The sequence below is a fragment of the Temnothorax longispinosus genome, chromosome 10, assembly GCF_030848805.1.
Source record: "Temnothorax longispinosus isolate EJ_2023e chromosome 10, Tlon_JGU_v1, whole genome shotgun sequence".
Taxonomy (NCBI): Eukaryota; Metazoa; Arthropoda; class Insecta; order Hymenoptera; family Formicidae; genus Temnothorax; species Temnothorax longispinosus.
The window spans coordinates 14689383-14702797 of NC_092367.1; the positions used below are offsets into that span (position 1 = coordinate 14689383).

Consider the following 13415-nt stretch of genomic DNA (forward strand, 5'->3'; position numbering starts at 1 on the left):
TATTGTTATCATCTAAAACTATTCACGTCAATCAGATGATCAAACAGAACATCATAAAGCGAACGAATAGTCAATAGATCAGTATCAGAACTGATCAGTCACTCGCAAGCGTTTAATAGAAAATCTTCGTAACACACTTTATAGTAACGAAAACTTTTATAATAACGTAATATTTTAAAATATATCGAAATTAAATAAATTTTTACTTTTACATGTTTAATTGTTGTGTACATGCACATTTTTTAATAAAATAAATGATACATTATATCTCTTTAAAATTTGTTAGTGGTAGAGTATTAATAAAGTATTTTAACGTACTTTTTACTTATACCAAACGTAATTAAGATATAAAGACCGTAAATACATAGTTAGTGACTTGTGTAATTTAAGAACTAAAAGAAGATATCAACACATAAAAAGAGAGCATATAGTGCCACAACAGTGTTTTGTAAGTAACCTTTATTTAAAATAATACCTTTATTTAAAATACTTTAACAAACGTTTCGGTCTGTTTGTCAGATTATCTTTAGTGTAATCAGTTAAGATAATACATAAAGACTAGTAAACAAGAGGATGTAAATAAAAACCGCAAAACATTGCATTAATCGCATTAGTTCTTATTACAATATAAAATTTGAATCGAATACATTCTATTTCTTCAAAGTATAAAAGTCGAGAAACAAATTGAAATAAATAACGGATTTACAAATGACAACTTGTTACAATGAACTAATAACATTAGTGAAATTTTACAACATGACTCTCTACATAAAACACCATATCTAATCATCTCATCACTTATGCACATATTCAGAAAACATTTTACTTACACGTTTATTTCGATGACATGTTATTATTTGTGAATCCGTAATTCATTTCAGTTTACTCCTCGACTTTTATATAAAAAAATAGCATGTGCGTTCGATTCGAATTTTATATCCGATAAAAACTAATGCGATAAAAACTAATGCAATTAATGCATTTATTGTGATTTATATTTTTATCTTTTTGTTTACCGATCTTTGTGTTACCTTAACTTATCACATTAATGATGGTCTGATAACAGACCAAAACATTTGTTAAATTATTTTAGTTAAAATAAGAACTAATGCAATTAATGCAATGTTTTGCGGTTTTTATTTACATCCCCTTGTTTACTAGTCATTATGTATTATCTTGACTGATTACACTACAGATGATCTGATAACAGACCGAAACGTTTGTTAAAGTATTATTTGAAATAAAGGTTACGAACTGTTCGGCTTCATACCGTCTTTTTTATGTGTTGATTTCTAATCAATTGAGTTTTTAGATATTAAAAGAAGACAGCAGAAAAAGGAAACGGAACTTGCTAAAACTGGCTAGTATTTCGTCAGTCAATAATGATCACTATTATACTGCTATTACTTACCCTTATTCTACTGATATCTAATTACTATGTACATTATCATGGAAAAAAGGGGCGTCTTATCAATCTTATACCAGGACCATCAGGTTATCCGATTGTTGGAAATGCATTTCAATATCTTGCTTCACGAGGTAAGTTATAATTTTACATACAATATTTCCGTAAAGGTCGTAAATAAATATTCGCCTGTGCATACAAATTTTTAAATATAATAATATTTGCAAACATTTTTCTCAGAGATATATAATTATTGATATTATTGCACGTTGATTACTTTTAAGAATTATTTAAACTTATAAATATTTTTAAGCAATAACATTCATTTTTGATTATTGAAGTTAATTGAGGAATAAAATATCTAGGTACATTATATTAATATAACGATAAAGTCAAACATACATATTTTGATCAATATTTAGAATATTTCTGTAAACTTACATATATACATACATTTTTTAGAAGAACAATGGAAGTTACTGATTACCTTAACTGACGAGTTTTATCCCATTATTAAATTTTGGGGATTCTTTTTCCCCCTAATATCCATCCGTCATCCGAATGATTTAGAGGTGAAATATGAAATTTTATTCTGTGTTTTTTTATTATTGATATATTAGCGATAAAATGTTTATTTCTTATGTTTTTTATTTTGCAAAAATATGTTCATTCGTTAAAAGTCTAAAATAATTGAATATTTAAAATTAAAGATGATTATCTCTTCATTCATCTCTCAGAGATAATTAAATATTTAAAATACTTGTGAAATCAATTAATTGATTATTAATACATATAAATTAAATAACATTTAACTTAATATTTTCTGTAATTTTAGACAATATTAAGCAGCACAAAACATATCGAAAAAAGTCTTATTTATGATGTTTTACATCCGTGGTTCGGTACTGGTCTTCTCACTAGTGGAGGTAACATCACAATATTAATGTAAATAATAATATATGCTTTATTAAATTTTGCTTTAGCTTTATATTAAATTTTGTTTCAAGTTTCAATTTTGTTGATAACAAAATAAGTCTATGTAATTAAACGTAAACAGCACATATCATATCACACAGTAATTAGATTTACGTATATGTCTACAATATCTCATATCAATCATGAAAAATAATTGTATTATTAAATATAAAAAATAAATTAATAAATTGATATAATCACATTGAATATAAATATTATAAAAAAAGATAAGAAGCTATAAAAAAAATTTCTTTCTTGTACGTTATATTACACGATGTGCCGTCGTAAAAGTTTAAACACATATCACAAAAAAAATACATTTGTAATATGGTTATTAAAATTAATAAATTTCAAATTAAGTAAAAAATATACATATCTCACTGCAATGTTTGTTTTTGCATTGTTATTCCACAATTGTGTAACATGTTATTTATGTTTCAGGCGCCAAGTGGCATTCACGACGAAAGATATTAACCCCCACATTTCATTTTAATATATTACAGCACTTTATTCAAATTTTGTTCGAGGAAGGTGAAAACATGATCAGATCTTTGAAAAATGCAGGAGGCACAGTTGTGAAAGATTTAGAACCATTTATAGTGAACATACGCTGAATGCATATGTGGTATGATGTGTTCATAACTGTATATTTTAACTGTAAAATTTATTTCTATTGATAAATAAAATTAGACTAAAATCAAATTTTTAAAACTGTAAGTATTAATATCACAACATATATACCGAGTTGTATATAATTTTTACAGCCACAGATTTATGAAATATGTATGATAATATTATCATGATACTTTTACAAATGCGTTTGCAGAAACTGCCATGGGTACTTCTTTACGAGGCCTCGGTGATTTCCAGCAGCAGTATCGAGAAGCGGTTCATCGGATGGGAAAACTTTTTACTTACAGGTATAATAATTCATGTTTTATTAGCTTAAAATAACTGTATATCTATATTCTGTCTTAATTATAAAAAGTTTGAAATAATAAAAACCACCGTGGTCGCGCGCCACGATTCCCGCTATTTGTTAATAACTGCAAGATTCGCTCGATTGGTGGATCCTAGATCCGCCCTCTGATTCGCTCGCATCCACCAATCAACTTATATGTCAAGTCACGACGACCTATTTTGTTGGAAACGAGACGGAGATAGCGGAAGCCACGGATCCCATATCACAGGCACCGAAGACGCTTGAAGTTACGCCGCCTTGTTGTTAATTATGTATGTGTATGTGTGTCTGCGTCGCTGCCCTTATATATTTATTTATCTTATTTATCTTATGGGCTACGTCGTGCACGACTTTCGTTTACCGGCGACACAACATGCTCCCCCCGTTGAGAGGGTAACGATCAATTTATATAGCTATAACGCTCGCATCGAATTGACATGTAAAAACGATAGCGAGTAATTTATTATTATCTCGCTTGACAATACATTATTTCGCATAATTAATTTTCGATTGGCAAAGGACACAAAAGTTTAACCGCTCTCTTTAATTCTCCGGTTGCGGTTTTGACTGTGGCCGTTCGAGCTACTCCGTCTTCACCTGGGTGTAGTGTGGTGATTTTGCCTAGTGCCCATTGTAAGCACGGCTGATTTTTTTCTTTCAGGAGCACGACGGTCCCTATATTCACCTCCGGTCCATCTTTGGTCCATTTATGGCGTTTTTGAAGCTCGTTCAAATACTCGAGATTCCAACGAGCCCAGAAATCTTGCCGGACCTTCGTAATATGCTGCCATGTAGATAGTCGATTAGCTGGAACAGAAGATAGATCTCCCTCCGGGAGGGTGGTTAGCGGTTTGCCAATCAAATAATGAGCTGGTGTCAAGGCTAACGTGTCGTTCGGATCGGAAGAAAGAGAGGTAATAGGACGGGAATTTAGAATTCCTTCGATCTCGATTGTGAAAGTGTTTAGCTCCTCAAATGTAAATAGAGAATCGCCAACAACGCGTCGAAAATGTGTGTTTGAATAGCTTCACAGTCGATTCCCACAGACCGCCGAAATGCGGTGCTATTGGTGGGATGAAATGCCACTTGATGCGGCATTCGCTTGAGAAATTATCTAATAGAATTTTATGTTTGTCTGAATTGAACAAAACGTATAGTTCTTTCAGCTGGTTATTTGCACCCACAAAGTTAGTTCCGTTATCCGAATATATATGACTCGGTATTCCTCGTCTAGCAACGAATCGTCGTAATGCCGCGAGAAATCCGTCGGATGTTAAATCGCTTACCACTTCGAGGTGTATCGCCTTTATAGACATGCATACGAATATGCATACGTATACTTTAATTCGCGTTTTATTTCGATATTTCTTTTCTTTTATATAAAAAGGGTCACAAAAAATCAATTCCAGTATTTGTAAATGGTATCGCTTCGCGTACACGGACCGCCGGAAGATTACCCATTCTATATTCTATTGCCTTGGCGTCGAAGCGAAAGCAACGCGTGCATGCACGTATCACTCTTCGCACCTGATTTCGGCCGTCTATTATCCAAAATTTTTGTCGGAGAATATATAAGGTAGGCTGAATTCCCGTGTGGTAATGGGCTTCATGAAATTCGCGTATGATCGATCGGTTAAGCGATGTCGATTCGGTAGCAAGATTGGATGCTTCCGTGAGAATGTCAGTTGTGAATTTTGTAGACGTCCTCCGACGCGAATTAAATCGTTTTTTGTCTAAAAACGGGTTTAAACTAGCGAGTTTCCCTTGGTTTATTACGCGCTTATTTTTAAGGATTTTAATTTCATCTGAAAAATTGCGTAGCTTGTAGAAGCCTTAAAATATGTATCTCCGCTTCATTAATTTCCTCCGCGCATAACGATCCAGTGTATTGATTATCAAGTCGAAAACGACGACAATACGCGATGATTCTACGCAATTTAGAGTAAGAGGAATATTTTCAAATAATTCTAAACTATCGGATGTCACCGTTAAACACGTGTTTGTCTTTGTTTCGGGTATTTCGCTTAATCGTATCCTTTCGTTGGGCCACTTGCCCTCATTTTCACCCAGCCACGGAGGTCCAGTAAACCAGGTGTGGTTTTTTAAGAAGGCGTGGGGTAATTGACCCCTTGATATCGCATCCGCCGGATTGTCTTCCGACCTAACGTGTCGCCATTTGATCCCGCTGGTTAGTTCTTGTATTTCCGCGACTCGGTTCGCCACATAAGTCTTAAGTAAATGAGGTGACATTTTCAACCATTGCAGTACTGTGGTTGCATCGCACCATAAGGTTGTTTCATCGATATTAATACCTAATTCTTATTGTCTCGCGGTATAATCGTGCTAGTAGTAATGCGCCACAAAGTTCAAGTCGGGGAATTGTGATCAATTTCAATGGCGCGACTCTGGATTTAGCGCATAGTAGTCTAGTGACAATCTTTCCGTTTTTTCCTATCGAACGTACGTAGAGACACGCGCCGTAACCGATATTACTAGCGTCGCAAAACCGTGTAACTGAACGTTTTGATAATTGCTTATCAATAATCTGCGTTCAAAGGAAACCGAATTTATTAATTCTAATTGCCGAGCAAACTCTGACCATTCGGTACATATATTTTGCGGAACTGACTCATCCCAATGTACTCCGCATCGCCATACATCTTGCATTATTTTCTTCGCATATAGAACGACGGGTCCCAATAATCCTAATGGATCGAAAATTTTCGCGATTTCGGCTAATATCCTTCGCTTCGTTAATCTTTCTGTAGGCTTAGTCGGTTGTGCTGAATAGCATATTGTATCGGTACGCGTATTCCACATTATGCCTAACGTATTTAAAGAGCGGTCTATGTTTACCGTAAAATTCGTGTGTATCTCACTGTCAGCTAAATCCTTAATGACTTCTTTCTCATTAGAAGCTCACTGTCTAATTGTAAAACCACCCTGAGCTAATAAATTAATTATCTCGTCTCTGATTGCGCGAGCCTCATTGACATTTTTGGCGCCAGATAATACGTTGTCTACATACATATGTTCTTTGAGGACTTTAGCCGCCTTAGGGTACGTATGACCTTCGTCTTCCGCGAGCTGTACTATAGAGCGGATCGCAAGAAATGGAGAAGATGTGTTGCCGAACGTGAGTGTATTTAATAGCAATGTCGTTATCTCGCCGTTTCTACGCCAGAGAATTTTCTGATATTGTCGATCGTCTTTATGCAATAGGACTTGGCGATACATTTTTCTCTATGTCGGCCGTAATGACAACTACGTATATACGGAATCTGATTAAATGTGCAAATAGTTTATTTTGTATCGTGGGTCCTGTCATTAATAGGTCATTCAAAGATACGCCGTGCTAGTTTTCGCGGACGCGTCAAAAATACCACTCGAACCTTAGTGGTGTGGCTTGATTCTTTAATCACTGCATGATGGGGCATGTAAAATCCGTCTTCCTCGGGAAATTCTATTATTGACATGTGCCCTAATTTTAGATACTCTTCTATAACCCGTGTGTATTCCATCTTCAAACGTGGCATTTGCATTAAGTTTACGCTCTAACGATATTAAGCGTTTAAGTGCGATAGTTCGCGACTCGCCGAGACATTGATTTTCCTCACGAAATGGCAAACGAACCACATATCGCCCGGTGCTATCGCGTTACACGGTGTTTAAGAAGTGTTTTTCACATTTAATCTCTTTCTTAGATTTCGGTTTATGTGTCGCGATCTCCTCGATATTCCAAAATTTGCACAATTGAATTTCTAAAGTCGTTAAATGACATGTCATTTTCGTCGCGCCCTTTGTTGTCGCGCCGCCGGCAATCACCCATCCGAGACAGGTACGTGAAGTGGGCACCCGACTTTAACAAAATGAATTTTTAAAAAAAGGAAATTGTAGCATTTTCTTTGTAGTTGTTTGTAGTAACAATAATTTCGTTTGTAGTTTTACCGATTTTGCAAAAACAAAGATTTTAAAAAATCACTCTTGCCTAAAATTGAGATATTTGAAATTCGCTCGCGCCATGTGTTTTAGAATCGTTTGTAGTTGTTTGTAGTAACAATAATTTCGTTTGTAGTTTTATCCATTTGGAAATAACGAAAAATTAAAAAAATCACTCTTACTCAAAATTGAGATATTTGAAATTCGCTCGCGCCATGTGTTTTAGAATCGTTTGTAGTTGTTTGTAGTAACAATAATTTCGTTTGTAGTTTTATCCATTTGGAAATAACGAAAAATTAAAAAAATCACTCTTACTCAAAATTGAGATATTTGAAATTCGTTCGCGCCACGTGTTTTAGAATCGTTTGTAGTTGTTTGTAGTAACAATAATTTCGTTTGTAGTTGAATAATATAAAAGTTACAACGTATTTGCAATATACAAATAACGTATCTTTCTCAATTTTAAAGATATCTCGAATCCGCTTGCGCTATGTGTTTTAGAATCCTTTGTAGTTGTTTGTAGTAACAATAATATCGTTTGTAGTTTTATCCATAAAAAAAAACAAATATTAAAAAAATTACTCTTACCCTAAATTGAGATATCTCACATCAAAATATTTTTCGTGTACTTCTTAATGTATCCGAACGTTTTCCGAAGAGTTCTGTTCATAAACATTTGTCTATTTTTCAAATAATTATCAGAAATCGGCTAGCGTGTCTCACTCATGTAGTCGTAAATGCGGCAATAACAATTATTTAAAAATTAAATAATTCTAATCGGCAGAACTATTTGGAAAACTATTTAGAATCGTTTGTAGTTGTTTGTAGTAACAATAATTTCGTTTGTAGTGGAATAATTTAAAAGTTGCAATGTATTTGTAATAAGCAAATTACATATCTTTGTCAATTTTAAAGATATCTCGAATCCGCTTGCGCCATGTTTTTTAGAATCGTTTGTAGTTGTTTGTAGTAACAATAATTTCGTTTGTATCCATTTGCAAAACAAAAATTTTTACTCTTACCCAAAATTAGATATTTTCGTCGCGCATGTGTTTTAGAATCGTTTGTAAACAAAAAGTTTATTTTTAAAATCACTCTTACCCAAAATTTAGATATTTGAAATTCGCTCGCGCCATGTGTTTTAGAATCGTTTGTAGTTGTTTGTAGTAACAATAATTTCGTTTGTAGTTTTATCCATTTGGAAATAACGAAAAATTAAAAAAATCACTCTTACTCAAAATTGAGATATCTGAAATCCGCTCGCGCCATGTGTTTTAGAATCGTTTGTAGTTGTTTGTAGTAACAATAATTTCGTTTGTAGTGGAATAATTTAAAAGTTGCAATGTATTTGTAATAAACAAATTACGTATCTCTGTCAATTTTAAAGATATCTCGAATTCGCTTGCGCCATGTGTTTTAGAATCGTTTTTGTCAGACAACTACAAACGATTCTAAAACACGTGGCGCAAGCGGATTCGAGATATCTTTAAAATTGACAAAGATACGTAATTTGTTTATTACAAATACATTGCAACTTTTAAATTATTCCACTACAAACGAAATTATTGTTACTACAAACAACTACAAACGATTCTAAAACACATGGCGCGAGCGGATTTCAGATATCTCAATTTTGGGTAAGAGTGATTTTTAAAATTTTCGTTATTTCGAAATGGATAAAACTACAAACGAAATTATTGTTACTACAAACAACTACAAACGATTCTAAAACACATGGGCGCGAACGAATTTCAAATATCTAAATTTGGGTAAGAGTGATTTTAAAAAATTTTTGTTTTTGCAAAATGGATAAAACTACAAACGAAATTATTGATACTACAAACAACTACAAACAATTCTAAAAAACATGGCGCAAGCGGATTCGAGATATCTTTAAAATTGACAGAGATACGTAATTTGTTTATTACAAATACATTGCAACTTTTAAATTATTCCACTACAAACGAAATTATTGTTACTACAAACAACTACAAACGATTCTATAACACATGGCGCGAGCGGATTTCAGATATCTCAATTTTGGGTAAGAGTGATTTTTAAAATTTTTCGTTATTCGAAATGGATAAAACTACAAACGAAATTATTGTTACTACAAACAACTACAAACGATTCTAAAACACATGGCGCGAGCGAATTTCAAATATCTAAATTTTGGGTAAGAGTGATTTTAAAAAATTTTTGTTTTTGCAAAATGGATAAAACTACAAACGAAATTATTGTTACTACAAACAACTACAAACGATTCTAAAAAACATGGCGCAAGCGGATTCGAGATATCTTTAAAATTGACAAAGATATGTATTTATTTATTACAAATACATTGTAACTTTTAAATTATTCCACTACAAACGAAATTATTGTACTACAAACAACTACAAACGACTAAATAGTTTTCCCAAATAGTTCTGCCGATTAGAATTATTTAATTTTTAAATAATTGTTATTGCCGCATTTACGACTACATGAGTGAGACACGCTAGCCGATTTCTGATAATTATTGAAAAATAGACAAATGTTTATGAACAGAACTCTTCGGAAAACGTTCGGATACATTAAGAAGTACACGAAAAATTTTTGATGTGAGATATCTCAATTTAGGGTAAGAGTAATTTTTTTTAATATTTGTTTTTTTTATGGATAAAACTACAAAACGATATTATTGTTACTACAAACAACTACAAAGGATTCTAAAACACATAGCGCAAGCGGATTCGAGATATCTTTAAAATTGAGAAAGATACGTTATTTGTATATTGCAAATACGTTGTAACTTTATATTATTCAACTACAAACGAAATTATTGTTACTACAAACAACTACAAACCGATTCTAAAACACATGGCGCGAGCGAATTTTCAAATATCTCAATTTTGAGTAAGAGTGATTTTTTTAATTTTTGGTTATTTCCAAATGGATAAAAACTACAAACAAAATTATTGTTACTACAAACACTACAAACGATTCTAAAACACATGGCGCGAGCGAATTTCAAATATCTCAATTTTAGGCAAGAGTGATTTTTTAAAATCTTTGTTTTTGCAAAATCGGTAAAACTACAAACGAAATTATTGTTACTACAAACAACTACAAAGAAAATGCTACAATTTCCTTTTTTTAAAAATTCATTTTGTTAAAGTCGGGTGCCCACTTCCGTACCTATCCGAGACGCGTCTTTTGTAGAAGATAAGTCATGGCCTGCTTGGGAGATATTAATTTTGACCGACGAAAAAATAACGATAACGTTGTTCCCGAACCTATCAATAAATCAACCGGTCTCGGTAGATGAAAATCTTATATCGGCTAATCTGATTTTGCGGGTATTTTAATCGACTCTCGGGGAAATATTTCAGATGGAATTAAGTCTGTAATAGTCGGTATCGTTAAACATGTTAATTCTTTCCGGAAATCATCGATAGTCGATTGTAATCGTAATTCTTACTAAACCCCGTGATTCGGTAATCGTGTCGTTAATCGCACCGACCGGTATTGAGTGTGCCATGACTCGCATTCTTAAACGTTTTACGACGGATTCCGAAATGAAATTCGCGGTTAGCGCAACGTGTCTAGTAACGCACGGACCTTGATGAGATTACTCTCACGATCCCGGATCCCGGATGTATACCCATCGCACTCGTCAATAATTGTGGCGCTGATATATGGGTAATATTGTCGCGAGGCTTCATTGGTTTCTCCCCGTTCGAGTCGGTTAGTCATTCCGGATTGGCGGTCGCGGGCTTCGAAGCATCCTGTTTACTCGTGCTCGCATACTGATCGTAATGCAAGAGCGTGTTATGCCGTTTTTGACAAATAGTACAATTAGAGAACTTGCAAGGAGAGTCCCGGTGGGACCGTGTAAACAATTGTAACAATCTTTGCGCGCGTTTCATTACTGTCTCGATGCGTTTAGGTACGGGCAATTTCTTGAATCTATCGCATAAGTATAAGTGGATGCTTCTAGGTTTGCATACTATGCAGTTACGTGAACGAATATTATAAGTAAGGCTTGATTTCGATGCATAAACGCTTATTTTTGCATGGGGGCTCGCCCTTGGCCCTTTTCCATATCTCCTATCTTTGCTCTTTCTTTATCGAAAGCCACAGATCGCGGACTTGTACAAGAATTCGTTACAGTTGATCGAGTTTTGGAAATTCGTCTCTCTCTAAGCTTGCCTCCCATCTTTCTAAAGGGACCTTCGGTAAGTTACTTTTCTAAAATGAGAACGATCATTTCGGATCCAACGGTAACATTCAACGCCGCAAACGAAGGGACCATGATTGTCTCGTGTATCGTCCGCAAGCTTGGATAAAACGTTAATCGTTTCCTTCGTGTACTAACAGGGGCTTATTCAATATTTAAATGAAAAAGAGGTCGTGAGATTAATACTCGCTTTACTTCATACGAAGCCGTTCTAATAATTAACCCATGCGTTTACGTAGTTTATTCCATCGATAGCAAAAATTCTCACCTTATTAGCTGTATCATCAATCAACGCGGATTTTAAGTAGTGCAATTTATCCACATCAGATAAATCTGTTTGTGAGCCTATCATGTTACGAAACGCGTTTTAAATGATAGCCAATTTTCGTATTTGCCATCGAACGTCGGCAACTGCGCCTCGGGTAATTTGATTCGCCTTTTTTTGACCGAACCGACGGCTCCTGTATTATCATTTCGCGTTTCGTCGTTTGCTACGCCGGCGTCCGCGTTCGTATTTTTGCCGCGCCTAAAATGTTTTCTATCTTGCCCGCGAGAGAATAGAAACGTTCTTGAATGTGTGTAAATTCGTCCTGATGTCCTTCGTCAGGCTCTAATACCACGAGTTCGTCATTGAGATCTTCGAAATTCTGATATAATTCCGTTAGGCGGGCAATTCGCAATGTTAGTGTAGCGTTATCCACCTTACCCTTATCGAGAAGATAGCTTACGTTAGTAATCTGAGATTTTAGAGAGGTCCGTTTGCACACGAGAAGCTTAAGGCTTTTCTCGACATTGTTAGGCGATTCGTATGAGCGGATTAGGAACATCCGATGACAGACTTACGTTAGGTTGGACTATAACCTACAGATGATGCGCACATATGTGTTGCCACCGCTGATATGGCAATTTCCCGGCCTCGTCAGGCAAGCACCCGGTATCGTGGATACGTGGAAGGCCGTCGTCTTCGATTGTCGCTTCGTTAACGTTCTTGCCTCATGAACCATACACATCACAGGACTGGGCACCATGTATTGTTTTCAGCGTGAAACACTATTCGTATCCCACACTGTGGTTTCGTATGTCTGTTTATTTTTGAATTCATATTATTTTACAATGTCCGTTTTTGGCAAGGCTGCTAACAACACAGTAACCATGACGACTAGCGTTTCGCGTATTATTTACTCGTATATAATATTCGTGTATCCTATCTAATTATTCGTATATAATATATTCGGTCACGACAACGTCTTGAGGATGTGCCTCAGGGTCGAGCCGATGTTTGCATGTAATAACGCGTTAGGACACACGCTACACGTCGCCGACAACGCCTTGATGTCGACTCAGGATCACGATGACGTCTCGAGCTTATGCTCGGATCGCGATGACGCCTTGGAGACGACTCGGGTCGCGACCACGTTTTGTATAATGTGTACTAAATTGTGCGATCGTGCTTCCGCTATAACCGTGCTCTTTGATTGACTAATGCCAACTGACTCGAGTCGCGCTGGTCGCGCGCCCACGATTCCCGCTATTGTTAATAACTGTAAGATTCGCTCTATTGGTGGATCCTAAATCCGCCCTCTGATTCGCTTCACATCCACCAATCAGCTTATATGTCAGTCACGACGACCTATTTTGTTTGAACCGAGACAGATAGCATCCCAGATCCCATATCACAGCACGTTGAGACGCTTGAGAGTTACGCCGCCTTGTTGTTAATTATGTATATGTGTCTGTGTGTCTGCGTCGCTGCCCTTATCTATTTATTTATCTTATTTATCTTATGGGCTACGTCGTGCACGACTTCTCTTCGTTTACCGGCGACAACAACAGTATCTCGATGACGTTTTGCTTGACAGATTGACGTTTTACCGTACTTTTAACTGAAAATTATGGCAACCCGCTTTGAGTGAACA

The 13415-nt window shown here is 35.2% G+C and overlaps 1 protein-coding gene across 1 annotated transcript in view; it reads left to right on the plus strand.

Moving 5' to 3' along the window:
- The first annotated feature begins 209 nt into the window (after positions 1-209).
- Positions 210-13415, plus strand: part of LOC139820053 (cytochrome P450 4C1-like) — a 19854-nt gene continuing 6648 nt past the window's right edge. The window contains exons 1-6 of the mRNA XM_071789978.1: positions 210-447; positions 1313-1539; positions 1868-1977; positions 2241-2331; positions 2822-2980; positions 3180-3300. Coding sequence (XP_071646079.1) covers positions 1383-1539; positions 1868-1977; positions 2241-2331; positions 2822-2980; positions 3180-3300 — 638 coding nt within the window. The 5' untranslated portion in view covers positions 210-447; positions 1313-1382. The remainder of the gene's footprint in view (positions 448-1312; positions 1540-1867; positions 1978-2240; positions 2332-2821; positions 2981-3179; positions 3301-13415) is intronic.